This window comes from Mizuhopecten yessoensis, unplaced genomic scaffold (assembly GCF_002113885.1).
Source record: "Mizuhopecten yessoensis strain PY_sf001 unplaced genomic scaffold, ASM211388v2 scaffold11103, whole genome shotgun sequence".
Lineage (NCBI taxonomy): Eukaryota > Metazoa > Mollusca > Bivalvia > Pectinida > Pectinidae > Mizuhopecten > Mizuhopecten yessoensis.
In genome coordinates, this window is record NW_018408881.1 from 1,059,931 (window position 1) to 1,076,787 (window position 16,857).

General features: G+C 34.1%; 1 protein-coding gene across 1 annotated transcript in view; it reads left to right on the forward strand.

The window, feature by feature from the left end:
* The window catches only part of LOC110465845 (solute carrier family 13 member 5-like), a 39,510-nt gene extending 22,845 nt beyond the window's left edge, over positions 1–16,665 (forward strand). Inside the window, exons 2-14 of the mRNA XM_021521947.1 lie at positions 1,044–1,193; positions 2,821–2,936; positions 3,852–3,979; positions 4,632–4,725; positions 5,728–5,904; positions 6,262–6,390; positions 6,665–6,751; positions 6,982–7,086; positions 12,287–12,396; positions 12,976–13,121; positions 13,688–13,849; positions 14,525–14,662; positions 15,795–16,665. Of these exons, the coding sequence (XP_021377622.1) occupies positions 1,044–1,193; positions 2,821–2,936; positions 3,852–3,979; positions 4,632–4,725; positions 5,728–5,904; positions 6,262–6,390; positions 6,665–6,751; positions 6,982–7,086; positions 12,287–12,396; positions 12,976–13,121; positions 13,688–13,849; positions 14,525–14,662; positions 15,795–15,980 (1,728 nt within the window). The 3' untranslated portion in view covers positions 15,981–16,665. The remainder of the gene's footprint in view (positions 1–1,043; positions 1,194–2,820; positions 2,937–3,851; positions 3,980–4,631; positions 4,726–5,727; positions 5,905–6,261; positions 6,391–6,664; positions 6,752–6,981; positions 7,087–12,286; positions 12,397–12,975; positions 13,122–13,687; positions 13,850–14,524; positions 14,663–15,794) is intronic.
* The last annotated feature ends 192 nt before the right edge of the window (positions 16,666–16,857 follow it).

Below are 16,857 nucleotides of genomic sequence, written 5' to 3' on the forward strand. Positions count from 1 at the left end.
TGTACTCATGTGGTGACACCCGTATAAATAATGTAATAATGTAGAAACGGGGATCGTTAAAAATTGCACAAAACAGTCACAAATAATGCACTAGAAACAATATGTGTATTGTCATTGTACCATTAAGTTCTAAGTTGGAGCAAAATCAGAAAAAGCGGAAGACCTTTGGCATCACCTTAGCGAACACCAACATGTATCAATCAATTATAAACCATGGTGGATATGTTGATGACCACACAAAACAATTAAACGTGTTACGCAAATCTACACTAGCCCACCAATGCTCGCGTGAGGTTTCGTTCGTATCCTGTCCGTAGTTTCTAAGAAGAAGAAAAAGGCGAAAAACTACGGAAACCACGTGGCGGGAGAAAACTGAGAAGATTAAAAAGGAGAACAATAGTATTAAGAAACTTCGTTTGCTTTCGGGACTTGAGCATGATGAAATCTCAATGATGATTATTCTTTTGCAGCTTTTATACCATGGGTTTCTTGTTGATAATTAATACAACCTTGGGGATACAAAACGACAAATCAAATTACTTTTAGCATACATTCCTTGTTAAATCCTTGTAATCAAGTACTAATCTAATTTTTGAAATTCATATCATAAAGGGGATGAAATGCAATTTGTCAGTGGATATTCAACAATGTTTTAACGGTTTTAATCCTCGCTACAAGTAAACAATCGAAGACTAGTTCAGATATGCGTACGACTTTAACTAGGACAATACCGGAGGTTAAATGACGATTGGATGAAATCATTATAGTAATTACACTCCAGGAAAAAGCCAAGTCGGCAAGAGTGGTGAAATTAAATATTGTGTTGAGATAATCATCCAGTTCTTGCCAAAATCCGAGAAAAGTTGAACACGCCGTAGTCAGTATTTCGGTATATATTAATTGATTACTTTTTTGCACTTCACGGATCTTAGTTTATGAAATAGTCAATGTTTCCGTTTATTGCAGCTCATGTGCAGTTGTGTTTTCAGTTTTCGATTTTCAATTGTTTTCTTTATATTATCAGTGTTTTTTTATTTTGCCAGGTTGCAAGTTGTGCCTATGGTGTATTGGTCATTGGAATCTTTTGGGTTACGGAGGCGCTCCCCCTGGCGGTAACCTCACTACTACCGGTATTGATATTCCCTATCCTTGGCGTCATACCAGTGACACAAATATGTGCAAGTTATTTCAAAGTAAGTAAAACTATATTTTATATACTTTGTAACATGTAAATACCAAATGTAATGAAACCCTAATATATATGTTTTTGTGTAATTCGGACCTGTGAAATCCAACATATTTCGTTCAGATAAAATTCATTGCAATGGCTCTTGGCGAGAGCCGATCGCGAGCGGCTTATTAATTCTGTCCAGAGAACGAAATGACGGTCCCACTTCCGTTCCGGGTGCGTGCGCATAAATCAGTCTTGCATGCTTCCGCTATATAGTTTCTTTAGCGTAAATAGAAAGTAGAATCTCTGACACTCACCTGTGGGTTACATAAAGTCTTCTGATACTCTTCTCCAAATAATAATCCATACTTTAAATAATTGCTGAAAACAAAATATTTATCTCCGGTGGATTCTACGAGTATTACGCGTGTGAAACACATGATTCGAGAAAACACATGTAAAGACTGTCGAGCATTGACGCTGTCTGTAGGAGGAAGAAGTAAATATATATACTTATAACCGTATGAGTGATGAAGTTTAACCTCTATTTTGATGTTTCAAACGGGAACGTAATATGATATGACATATCGTGCTTAGGTTGATAACGGCACGGACTTAGATAACTAATATAATTCCGTGATAACGGTAATGGCTCCGAGACGAGATAATAGGTGAACCGTGTATGCTAATCAAACATTTCTGTAACACAGCATGCTTTTTCTGGTGTATTTACTTATGAAATGTAACAATTTAAGAACATGACACAATTGCCGCTGTTGTTTGACAATAATTCGCGCCGTGTCAAAATAGTATCCAATCAGGTGTAAGGGAAATAACTCTTATTTTGGTAAAGTCGCATTGAGAAATATAATTCCAATATATTCCAAGAACATTTGTGAGGTTTTTTATATTCAATGACAGTAAATAAAGTCACTACATATATTAATAATTATGATTAATATGAATAAAAAATAAATAAAATAAAAAGAGTACAATGTCTCTTTTCTCCATGCATGTGTTCCCACTACTGTTAATTATCCTTCATTTCACAAGCACAACATGCAACTATTCTTTATTATCTATTCACCGATTGCCATTCTGCACGTAAATGCTCATGTCACATCATTGGAGAATGCTAATTAATGAAAATAACAATAATGCGTCATACTTAAAGAGGGTGAAAAAAGAGGAGAGGGCGAAATGTTTTTAAGGTATCATTTAAGAGGAGATTGATTTTGGAAATACAAAAGGCAACAAGATTTTCAATTAGCAGAATACAGAACACATATCTGAGGTATAATAGTAGATATTGATGCTCAACGTGTTACTGAAGCAATTACATTTTAAGTGGTGAGCGGCTTTAATGTCACACTGACATAATTCTAGTTATTTTTCATTTAAAGATATAGAGAGAATAGAGATTGTACAGATTATGCATTTCATCAATTGATTATCAAACATTTTCCGATAAATGTTCTCTTAATAAATAAATAATAACGCAAACTTAGATAGTCAACAATCAAGAATACACGGAAATATTTTGTAATTAACATTATGCTGTTTTTGTTTTGCAGTATTAATTGGACTGTTAACATTAAGGCAATGCTGTTTTGTCTTTGTATATAATGTTTTGACATCTTGACCACCAGGAGACGCTTATGCTGTTTATCGGGAGCCTCATTGTAGCGGTGGCGGTTGAGAAATGGAACCTGCACAGAAGAATTGCTCTAAGGGCATTAACCCTGGTGGGACCGGAACCAAAAATGTACCTAAAAGTTGTTATGACCTATTATATATTTCTTCATCATTTCTATGCCTAATACTGCATCGGCATTAAAATATACATATACTATTCGGCTCACGCTCTATTTCATCTCATCTAAACCAAATCATTAATCTCAAAAGCGGAAAAACACGAGCGGACATCTAAAGAAAACATCATGCAAAAATGCATTATATTGGATGCATTTGAGATTAGTTATTCACTATTGCATATCGAATATGTTGTGTATCCTCTGGTAGGTTTATTGTGGGAATCATGCTGACTTTTCTTTCATACACGTAATGGGATGCGTTTGAAATACTTAATTTCTCTGTTAAATAACATGCTTTCTATCTGCTGGAAAGATGATGCTTTTAATCATGCTATGGTGTTAGTTCCTGTCATACTTATAATGAGATGTGCTTGAGATCCTTTATCCTATATCAAATAATGTTCTGTTTTTCCTGTGGTAGATTGATCTTTTTAATCATGCAGCAGTGTTGTTTTCTGTCATACTTATAATGAGATGTGCTTGAGATCCTTTATCCTATATCAAATAATGTGCCGTTTGTCCTGTGGTAGGTTGATGCTCTGTCATACTTATAATGAGGTGTGCTCGAGATCCTTTATCCTATATCAAATAATGTGCCGTTTGTCCTGTGGAAGGTTGATGCTCTGTCATACTTATAATGAGGTGTGCTCGAGATCCTTTATCCTATATCAAATAATGTGCCGTTTGTCCTGTGGAAGGTTGATGCTTTGTCATACTTATAATGAGATGTGCTTGAAATCCTTTATCCTATATCAAATAATGTGCCGTTTGTCCTGTGGAAGGTTGATGCTCTGTCATACATATAATGGATAGTGTTTGAAATCATTTATTCCCTATTCATAATTAGCTGTTTTTCTTGTGGTAAGGTTGATGTTGGGGATCATGCTGCCCTGTTGGTTCCTTTCTATGTGGATGAGTAACACCGCCACAACTGCCATGATGGTCCCCATCCTCAACGCCATATTGTCTCAGATCAAAGAATCAAGAAAGGTGGGTAAGTAACAAAAATAATGTTCATACCTGTTTGGTGCAAAAAAGGTTACCAGTAGAAAGGAAAAAATGTAAAATCCATTTTATTGGCAGATCAGTAATATATGTTTGCATGATTGGACTTCTTGATGAAAAAACGTAGCCCAACGTGATTTTGTATTTCTTTGAGTTGCTTTTCTGTTGTCTTTTAGTTTTCTATAAATTGTCATACGAATATATTCAGAATTAGTCTCACATATTCTGCACCATTTATCTAGCTATGAACAGTTCTGGGAGCAGTGTTACAGCTTGTTACAATATCATTTGAAGATGGTGGTGACATGTTTACTGTTTAAACAATGTTGATCAGTCACTGATGAAAAACTTAATCAACGTAATGATACGAATTATTAAGTTATACATTCAATTATCGAATCCAGTATTCATATTCACCATACATAGAAATTGTGGAAAACATACTATCTAGATTAACAAGTATCCACCATACACAACTTTCAATTTATGTTTTAAAAGATTGTAAAGTGAAAATCATTTTGACATTATGACCTTCCTTCAAATTAAACTATATCTGCATTTTGGAAACGTTAGTGTAAATGGTAATATAATAACAGTTCTATGTTCGATCGACATGTAAGATTAAAAAGATTATTTCTTAGACGTGAATGGCGACGGAGCAGAACATAAAGCAATGACTGACAAAAAGGAAAGTTCAACAGAATTACAGACTCTGAATGCACCGGAAACTGAAAGGTATACAGTAAGGGAGGTTATTATATGACTGGTGCTAATTCCCAGCCCTGATTGGAGGAGTGACGTCACGTGACGAGTCTGTAAATATGTTACAGACCTCGTTCTATAAATAGAAAAGTGTTACAGACCTCGACCTAGAAATAGAAAAGTGTTACAGACCGCTACTAAAAATAGGCCGAGGTAATTCCCCAGCCAGTCTGTAAATCTGTTACCATTCACAATACTGAATTCAAATACAAATGAATTATCTCATCAACTTCTTAACTATGGTAATATTGATGATGTCAATTGTTCAAATAATATTTACTTGAAATTAAATATCACATGAATTGAATCTGAAATTCAATTTTTGTGTATGTTATTTTGTTTTTGAAGTCCTATACTCTGTGACTCCAAAATGGTCCATGCCATCCATATGCTTATGCCACGACAAATTATTAATCTTATCGTAAAATGTCATATAATAAAACAATTGTGGACTTCAGTTTTGGTCTATCCCTGATTTACGGACCTGGTCTGAACAATATTCACAGAGGCCGAAGGCCTGGTCTGAATAATATTCACAGAGGCCGAAGCCCAGGTCCGTAAATCAGGGATAGACCGAAACTGAAGTCCATAATTGTATAATATCGAACTACATTTCTTATTAAACTCGCTAATCGTTAATTAGACAGATTTTGATAATGGTATACTTAACAGCTGTCATTTCACATGCAAAATTGTAGTATTAAAGAATTAAAATGCATACTTTAAACATTTATTATGGTAATAAACACAGTTCTATTGAAATATATCCCATGATACGTGGTCTTAAGTTGTGCTTACATTTAACCCTTTCACCCCTAAGTAACTTTAGTAAACTCCTCCATGCATTGATCTGGACGAGTCTATTATTGTCTGCAGTGTTGAAAGGGTTAAGTGTATTTTCTGCTCTATCATTTAATCAATATAATCTATTAAATGGAGATTGTAATTTGATATGGATTTTATTTATAATTTTAGCGAGTTGAACCATGTATCAAAGTCTAGCAAAGCCTGTCGACTTGACAATGAAGATGATGACTTCGTCAATCTCGCCAAGACGTTTGCTATGTGTATAGCGTTTTCTGCAAATATAGGAGGGATTGCTACTCTCACTGGTACTCCTCCCAATATTGTCTTCAAGGGTCTGGCAGACGAGTAAGTTTGTCCCCTGTGCTCGTATGAACATGTGTAATCTGCATTACAAAAGAGTGTTTGTAGGCTAGATATATGTCAGTTTGTCAAATTATAATATTATGTATCATCTATCCTGTATGTGATAGACATCCCTCTTAACAGACAAGCTGAATTAAAACAATTTGTACTACAGCGTCTCAAATACACTACAGTAAACAAGAGTGAAATATACCATAGCGTCTAAACACAAGGACAAAGTATAAAACTGACCCATAAGGACAAAATATTCCACAGCGTTAACACGCTAGAACAAAATATATCACAAGAATTTCTCAAAATAATAGCTTACGGGATTCATGCCGTTGTATTTTGTAACAGGCTTTTCGAGGACTATGGTATAGATTCAGGCATCACGTTCGCTAACTGGTTGGTGGTGGGCTTCCCGCTCTCTGTCATATGTCTTGCCTGTTGCTGGCTTTGGCTCCAGGTTTATTATGAGGGAAAAGGGTAAGTATATGATGGATTAATAACATTTTCTGGAAATACTTTTCTTGATCTTAGTATTTCAAAAGTAACGCTTAGTGACAATTGATTATTTAATATCTCCATTATGATTCATTCCATTATTTCGTACTCTTGCTCGGTTCAAAAGTATTATAGTTGTAAATACGTTGTTATAAAAAGAATAATAAAACGTCATTTCGTGACACAGAACAAAAAATGTCTATCATGCACTTTTTTCTATCATATTTACATATCTAAGTAACTAAATGTTTTGAAGGTTTTTCCTTTGTAAGAAGAGGAAGAATTCCTACGACCTAGTGAAATACCATCTCCTGAAGGAATACAATAGCTTAGGACCTATGACGTAAGTCGGTAGTGCGTTATGAAACACTTGCAATACGTACCTGTTGCCTAGTAATGTATCTTAATAGTAAATAAAACAAAAGATATATGCAATTTGAGACGTTAAAAATGATCTGTACAACGTTAAATGATAAAGTTAAGATTGCATTATCTGAGATAGTAGTACCTCACAATAGCGAATGACTGAACTCACTGCTATCAAACTTCTTTAAGAATAAATTTTAATTACAGATTTGCAGAGGCCATTGTGCTAATTGATTTTGTAATGCTGGCAGTGCTGTGGGTCACACGGAATCCACAAATTGTTCCTGGCTGGGGAGCTTTGTTCCCTGCAAAGTAGGAAAAAATGTAGATAGTGTATTTCATTAATTGCTGTATGAAAAAAATATGTAAATTTCAGTATGTCAATTGGTATGTGAGACAGAGGTTCCAAAAAGAGCGACCGTCGTACATCATAGTCATCTGAGTCGATATTTATTTAATTCTAAAATTTAAAAAGAAAACGAACCTAATTAAGGGTCACTGTCCCACTGCACTGTGGTTTTCCCTATATACAGTAAAATCCCCTTAATTTCCGTTTGGAAATAACTATAGCAAAGTTTGGCGAGGAAAATTCTGTTGACCAAGTAGTTCAACCAGTTAGTGCAATATTATAAGAATCTGAAGTCTGTTGTTCGAATCCCGGTCTAGCGTAGATAACTTTTTTACATTCAGAGCTATATGTATATGTTGTTGTTTATATTTTGATTAGTTAATCATTATTGTTTCTAATAAAAGTCCCGCAATGTATGGTTTTCGTTTTAGAAATGATTTATTAAAGCCTTAGTCATTCCGGAAAAAAACAGTTTCCAATACTTACCGGTAGTTAAAAATTTCGCATTGGGACGAACATTCTCTGGTCGGACGTTGACATGTTTATATCCGGGCCAACAAGCGTGATGACACATCAAGTGTTTGAAACTGAACATTTCCTGGAGATTGAAAAACTAAATATTAAAAAAAAAAAAGCCATACTGATGCAATTGTATAAGTTAAAAGATAAAAATGCCCGTTTTTGTTTGCTCCCAGAAGTTAATAATCATATTGAAAGGAATGGAAAGGAATTCATGAAAGAAAATCTGTAATTTCGAATATATTTTTTGTTTGGAGAATGTTTATAGAAGAAATTACTTTTTTTTTATTATTACCTTGCAATAAAATATATGTTAACAGTACAACGCACGATAAGATGGTAGGTCCTGTCTCTAATGATATCTAATTACTGTTACATATATGGTTAACATGATAAGATGGTAGGTCCTGTCACTACTGATATCTAATTACTGTTACAGATATGGTTAACATGATCAGATGGTAGCTCCTCTACTGATATCTAACTACTGTTACAGATATGGGTAACATGATAAGATGGTAGGTCCTGTCTCTACTGATATCTAATTACTGTTACATATATGGGTAACATGATAAGATGGTAGCTCCTGTCTCTACTGATATCTAACTACTGTTACAGATATGGTTAACATGATAAGATGGTAGCTCCTGTCTCTACTGATATCTAATTACTGTTACAGATATGGGTAACATGATAAGATGGTAGCTCCTGTCTCTACTGATATCTAACTACTGTTACAGATATGGTTAACATGATAAGATGGTAGCTCCTGTCTCTACTGATATCTAATTACTGTTACAGATATGGGTAACATGATAAGATGGTAGCTCCTGTCTCTACTGATATCTAACTACTGTTACAGATATGGTTAACATGATAAGATGGTAGCTCCTGTCTCTACTGATATCTAATTACTGTTACAGATATGGGTAACATGATAAGATGGTAGCTCCTGTCTCTACTGATATCTAATTACTGTTACAGATATGGTTAACATGATAAGATGGTAGCTCCTGTCTCTACTGATATCTAATTACTGTTACAGATATGGTTAACATGATAAGATGGTAGCTCCTGTCTCTACTGATATCTAATTACTGTTACAGATATGGTTAACATGATAAGATGGTAGCTCCTGTCTCTACTGATATCTAATTACTGTTACAGATATGGTTAACATGATAAGATGGTAGCTCCTGTCTCTACTGATATCTAATTACTGTTACAGATATGGTTAACATGATAAGATGGTAGCTCCTGTCTCTACTGATATCTAATTACTGTTACAGATATGGTTAACATGATAAGATGGTAGCTCCTGTCTCTACTGATATCTAATTACTGTTACAGATATGGTTAACATGATAAGATGGTAGCTCCTGTCTCTACTGATATCTAATTACTGTTACAGATATGGTTAACATGATAAGATGGTAGCTCCTGTCTCTACTGATATCTAATTACTGTTACAGATATGGTTAACATGATAAGATGGTAGCTCCTGTCTCTACTGATATCTAATTACTGTTACAGATATGGTTAACATGATAAGATGGTAGCTCCTGTCTCTACTGATATCTAATTACTGTTACAGATATGGTTAACATGATAAGATGGTAGCTCCTGTCTCTACTGATATCTAATTACTGTTACAGATATGGTTAACATGATAAGATGGTAGCTCCTGTCTCTACTGATATCTAATTACTGTTACAGATATGGTTAACATGATAAGATGGTAGCTCCTGTCTCTACTGATATCTAATTACTGTTACAGATATGGTTAACATGATAAGATGGTAGCTCCTGTCTCTACTGATATCTAATTACTGTTACAGATATGGTTAACATGATAAGATGGTAGCTCCTGTCTCTACTGATATCTAATTACTGTTACAGATATGGTTAACATGATAAGATGGTAGCTCCTGTCTCTACTGATATCTAATTACTGTTACAGATATGGTTAACATGATAAGATGGTAGCTCCTGTCTCTACTGATATCTAATTACTGTTACAGATATGGTTAACATGATAAGATGGTAGCTCCTGTCTCTACTGATATCTAATTACTGTTACAGATATGGTTAACATGATAAGATGGTAGCTCCTGTCTCTACTGATATCTAATTACTGTTACAGATATGGTTAACATGATAAGATGGTAGCTCCTGTCTCTACTGATATCTAATTACTGTTACAGATATGGTTAACATGATAAGATGGTAGCTCCTGTCTCTACTGATATCTAATTACTGTTACAGATATGGTTAACATGATAAGATGGTAGCTCCTGTCTCTACTGATATCTAATTACTGTTACAGATATGGTTAACATGATAAGATGGTAGCTCCTGTCTCTACTGATATCTAATTACTGTTACAGATATGGTTAACATGATAAGATGGTAGCTCCTGTCTCTACTGATATCTAATTACTGTTACAGATATGGTTAACATGATAAGATGGTAGCTCCTGTCTCTACTGATATCTAATTACTGTTACAGATATGGTTAACATGATAAGATGGTAGCTCCTGTCTCTACTGATATCTAATTACTGTTACAGATATGGTTAACATGATAAGATGGTAGCTCCTGTCTCTACTGATATCTAATTACTGTTACAGATATGGTTAACATGATAAGATGGTAGCTCCTGTCTCTACTGATATCTAATTACTGTTACAGATATGGTTAACATGATAAGATGGTAGCTCCTGTCTCTACTGATATCTAATTACTGTTACAGATATGGTTAACATGATAAGATGGTAGCTCCTGTCTCTACTGATATCTAATTACTGTTACAGATATGGTTAACATGATAAGATGGTAGCTCCTGTCTCTACTGATATCTAATTACTGTTACAGATATGGTTAACATGATAAGATGGTAGCTCCTGTCTCTACTGATATCTAATTACTGTTACAGATATGGTTAACATGATAAGATGGTAGCTCCTGTCTCTACTGATATCTAATTACTGTTACAGATATGGTTAACATGATAAGATGGTAGCTCCTGTCTCTACTGATATCTAATTACTGTTACAGATATGGTTAACATGATAAGATGGTAGCTCCTGTCTCTACTGATATCTAATTACTGTTACAGATATGGTTAACATGATAAGATGGTAGCTCCTGTCTCTACTGATATCTAATTACTGTTACAGATATGGTTAACATGATAAGATGGTAGCTCCTGTCTCTACTGATATCTAATTACTGTTACAGATATGGTTAACATGATAAGATGGTAGCTCCTGTCTCTACTGATATCTAATTACTGTTACAGATATGGTTAACATGATAAGATGGTAGCTCCTGTCTCTACTGATATCTAATTACTGTTACAGATATGGTTAACATGATAAGATGGTAGCTCCTGTCTCTACTGATATCTAATTACTGTTACAGATATGGTTAACATGATAAGATGGTAGCTCCTGTCTCTACTGATATCTAATTACTGTTACAGATATGGTTAACATGATAAGATGGTAGCTCCTGTCTCTACTGATATCTAATTACTGTTACAGATATGGTTAACATGATAAGATGGTAGCTCCTGTCTCTACTGATATCTAATTACTGTTACAGATATGGTTAACATGATAAGATGGTAGCTCCTGTCTCTACTGATATCTAATTACTGTTACAGATATGGTTAACATGATAAGATGGTAGCTCCTGTCTCTACTGATATCTAATTACTGTTACAGATATGGTTAACATGATAAGATGGTAGCTCCTGTCTCTACTGATATCTAATTACTGTTACAGATATGGTTAACATGATAAGATGGTAGCTCCTGTCTCTACTGATATCTAATTACTGTTACAGATATGGTTAACATGATAAGATGGTAGCTCCTGTCTCTACTGATATCTAATTACTGTTACAGATATGGTTAACATGATAAGATGGTAGCTCCTGTCTCTACTGATATCTAATTACTGTTACAGATATGGTTAACATGATAAGATGGTAGCTCCTGTCTCTACTGATATCTAATTACTGTTACAGATATGGTTAACATGATAAGATGGTAGCTCCTGTCTCTACTGATATCTAATTACTGTTACAGATATGGTTAACATGATAAGATGGTAGCTCCTGTCTCTACTGATATCTAATTACTGTTACAGATATGGTTAACATGATAAGATGGTAGCTCCTGTCTCTACTGATATCTAATTACTGTTACAGATATGGTTAACATGATAAGATGGTAGCTCCTGTCTCTACTGATATCTAATTACTGTTACAGATATGGTTAACATGATAAGATGGTAGCTCCTGTCTCTACTGATATCTAATTACTGTTACAGATATGGTTAACATGATAAGATGGTAGCTCCTATCTCTACTGATATCTAACTCCTACTACAGATATGGTTAACATGATAAGATGGTAGCTCCTGTCTCTACTGATATCTAACTACCGTTACAGATATGGTTAACATGATAAGATAGTAGCTCCTATCTCTACTGATATCTAACTACCGTTACAGATTTGGTTAACATGATAAGATGGTAGGTCCTGTCTCTACTGGTATCTAACTACTGTTACAGATATGGATAACATGATAAGATGGTAGGTCCTGTCTCTACTGATATCTAATTACTGTTACAGATACGTTGGTGATTCGTGTCCAGCCGTACTGATGGCTGTTTTGTTGTTTGTGCTTCCTTCCAAACCACCAAGCTTTCGACAGATCTTCCGAAAATCTCCTGATGAAGAAAGTAATAATTGTAGAATAATTTATGAGAGTTTCTGTTTTAGTGTATAAGGATGGTAAATGAAATTATTACCATGTTTTGTGAGACAGTTTGTACGACTCCATGACACCTGTTCAACTATGCATGTTTATACAATAGTAAATGAAAATCACACATTCAAATAACAATTAATATTACAATATTTAATATAAATTTGAATGTCTATTTTAACAACATGTAGTAAGCTATACTGCTATTGTGATCTCAGGTTTATATATTAATAACAGAATATTTTTAAGACGTATGAAAACATTGTCGTTGTTAAAGAAGAAACAATCACCTCAAATTTCCAGCAATACGTTGTGTTTGTGTAAGCTATTCCGTCTTTGCGTAATGCAGAGTTATCTTCTCTTGGGAGCAGGTATTGATTGTTACGTCACTTGTTTGTGAGAGTAACGTCATCAAGTTTTGAGAACACGACGTAATTTTCTCGCACATACAAACCAATGACGCAACAATCGATACCTGCTCCCAAGAGAAGATAACTCTGCAATACGCACAGACGGAATACCTGTATCAATGTTTAATTTTCACTTATTATAGACGACATCGATGCAGATTCTGAGGACGACAACAGCGACAGTGACGAATATATTCCCCTGCTTGATTGGGAAACAGTCAACCGGAAACTTGCCTGGGGGGTCATCATACTAATGGGTGGGGGGTTCGCACTCGCGGACGCATGTAGTGTAAGTAATATGTAAAATGTTTCAGGCTGTGTAACATCTTCCCAAAACAACTATAATGTAAGCATTAGTATACACCGTACATGTATACATATATTAAACTCAAATAAACAAATAGAATTGTTAAATGATTAAAATGACATTTTAAAAAGTAGCAAATATATTATGTAAATGAAAATTTGAAAGTGTAAGAATTTAAATTTGCAAAATAAATCTTCGATAGACATTCTTTTTTATTTATAAGTGTTAAACGGCCCTGTATAAGTATGTCAATCAAAATTAGAAATTATGCCGTAAAAGATATTTTTATGTAGAAATTTTGATTTAGAAGGAATTAAGCTTGAAATGATAATGAATGAAACAAGATACTTAGATCGATATTATCACAATAGCGTCATCGTCATATAAAAGTTTGTATTCAGTGAACTGTAGTTACTACGAGAAATTGATTCTGCTAATTAATTGAAAAACAAAGAGACTCTCGGGCTTCTGGAACAAACAAATAATTGTTTCTATAAATAAGTAAAGTGAAGTATGTACATACCTAGAACATACTGTGTCTATTGTAGGCGTCTGGGTTGTCGGGGTGGGTCAGTGACCAGCTGATCGTACTAAATGTGATGCCACCCTGGGCAATCGCCCTTGTGCTAGCCTTCATAATAGCAGCGGCCACCAACATCACCAGTAACGCGGCCACAGCTACACTGTTCCTACCCATCGTCGGTAACCTGGTACGTGTGTTTCCTGTGTACAGGGAAATTTATTTTCGATGCAGTTCATTTTTTTCGCTTTCCATAATGAGGGCGAATATATCATCACAGCGAATATTATTAAAAACATAATATACTGAATTAAATGTGGAGGGCGGAATTAATAATGGCCGAAAATTGATCTCATGGGCGAAGGGCGAAAGTTTGACTGAAATGTACAGATAAAACCCTGTCCAATCCGACACACTGTAAGACCAGCATACATGTCACTGGACGGATAAGAGAAAACCAGTTTTTTTCTCTCCAATTATTTTAGTAAAGCGTTTTCAGCTGAAATTAAGTTCAGTTTGTTGTTTGTATATACATATATGCAGGTTCCTGATATCACAGGCTGTTGAAAGATATAAAAAGTTAGGGAGGTAATTATTCAGAAAACTAGTTTCATAAATAAGTTACCATACAATATTTATAATATATTGAATATTATTTACTTGACTTGTACCTCTACGGACCAAGATACTGCACGGAATAAAGCCACATAGATAATGAAAGTAAATTCGAGATATATTTGTCTCGAATTTACTTTATATTTACAAATGACCAATTGTGAAAGACCAACAGTATTTATATGTTAAAACTGTTCATATTATCTCTCGTTACTTCATTCGTTTACATTATCATTGTTCTCTTTTACAGGCAATACAACTTGAGATAAATCCTCTATACTTCATGATACCATGCGCTTTAGCAGCCTCGTTTGCGTTTCTGCTTCCTGTTGGGACCCCGCCGAATGCGATCGTCTTCGCCACAGGATATCTAAATATTAAGGATATGGTATGTCATATAAGTTAACAATTACTGTTTATGAAATATTTTAGCAAGTTTAATAGAAAACAAAACGAGTACATCTTCATATAAACAATTTATAAGAAATGTCATTAACAAAGTTGTCACGTGTCTTTCGAGCGTAGCTCAAATTACCAATGTATACCACCATAAGTGATTTATGTTTATATAACTATTTCATTTTTCTACATGTTTGATGTTTCAACGACTATATTTAAGTTGTGTGTTGTAAAAATTACAATGTTTTATGTTTTTATGACAATGTGTTCTGTTTCTATGACGATACCTTGATTATATGACGATGCTTTGTGTTTATATGGCATTGTGTAATGTGTACATGACAAAGTTTTGTGTATCTATGAAAATGTTTTGTATTTCTCTGATAATGTGTTATGTTTCTAAGACAATGTTTTGTGGTTCTGTGACAATGTTTTGTGTTTCTGTGGCAATGTTTTATGTATCTATGACAATGTTTTATGTTTCTATGACAATGTTTTGTATTTCTATGACAATGTTTTATGTTTCTAAGACAATGTTTTGTGGTTCTGTGACAATGTGTTGTGTTTCTGTGACAATGTTTTATGTATCTATGTCAATGTTTTATGTTTCTATGACAATATTTTATGAATCTGTGACAATGTTTTTTGTTTCTATGACAATGTTTTGTGTTTCTATGACAATGTTTTATGAATCTGCGACAATGTTTTATGTTTCTATGACAATGTTTTGTGTTTCTATGACAATGTTTTATGAATCTGTGGCAATGTTTTATGTTTCTATGACAATGTTTTATGAATCTGTGGCAATGTTTTATGTTTCTATGACAATATTTTATGAATCTGTGACAATGTTTTACGTTTCTATGACAATGTTTTATGAATCCGTGACAATGTTTTATGTTTCTATGACAACGTTTTATGAATATGTGACAATGTTTTATGTTTCTATGACGATGTTTTATGAATATGTGACAATGTTTTACGTTTCTATGACAATGTTTTATGTTTCTATGACAATGTTTTATGAATCTGTTACAATGTTTTATATTTCATTGGCTAAGTTACATGTTTCTACGACTATTGATTTGCCTTTTTATATTGGTCCGTCCTAAATTCCACAGCTGATTGGCGGTTCTGTGATCAATATCATCAGTATCCTGTTCGTTTCACTGGCCATGAACGCCTGGGTCAACCAATTTTACGGACTGTATATTCTACCCGACGCTTTCCGGAAAGACCCGATACAGATGACTACTCTTACCTCGATAAACAGTTCATATACCTACAACGCAAGCTGTGTGTGCTAAAAAGGGAGATAATATTGTAATATATATGCATCGGTTACTATAAAAATGGTTGTAAAAAACATATAAGCAATCTACAATGCTAACTAATTGCTAGTTGCATAAGATACTGTACCTACAAGGCAAGCTGTGTTTGTTGAAAAGAGATAATATTGTAATATATGTATCGACTATTTTAAATAGGGTTGTTTGAAACCTATAAGAACTCTTCAACGCCAAATAATTGCTAGTTGCATTAGATTGGTATTGCAGTATTTTATATATAGTTTTTAGCAGTGCATTGATATTTGATATATGTACCTGGTTGTTTATATGCGACAAAGGACCGGTAATACGTATGTCTAAAATATGCTGTTCAATTTTTATTGTAATGATTGTTTTTGTTTACATAGGTCAAGGGTATGTAAGGTTACATGGGACGGATCTTTTAGTTTAACAAAGGAGCAAAGTATAATGGTGAAAAAAGAGTTTTATGTTAAATTCGATATGAATTTCCATCCCCGTTGACACAAACAGGTTTAAATTCAGTTCTTGTTCCGCAATTAAGCAGCAGTTAAATGATTAAATCATTTTTTAAAGATATTTGGAATAAGGTAAACTGGTTCATCGTGGTTCAAAGAATATGATAATAAATGATATCAAAATTTTACTTTTTACACAAACAATGTACGTATTAAACGTGTCGCAACGTTTCAAGACCGCCTTGTCCCTTTGTCAAGCTATGACTCATAACTATATGGAGTCATAGTTTGACAAAGGAACCAGTCGGTCTTGAAACGTTACGACACGTTTTATACGTACATTGTTTGTTAAAAAAAAGTAAAACTTCGGTATCACATATTTCCAAACTGATAAATATCATTGAAGATGATAAAAAGGT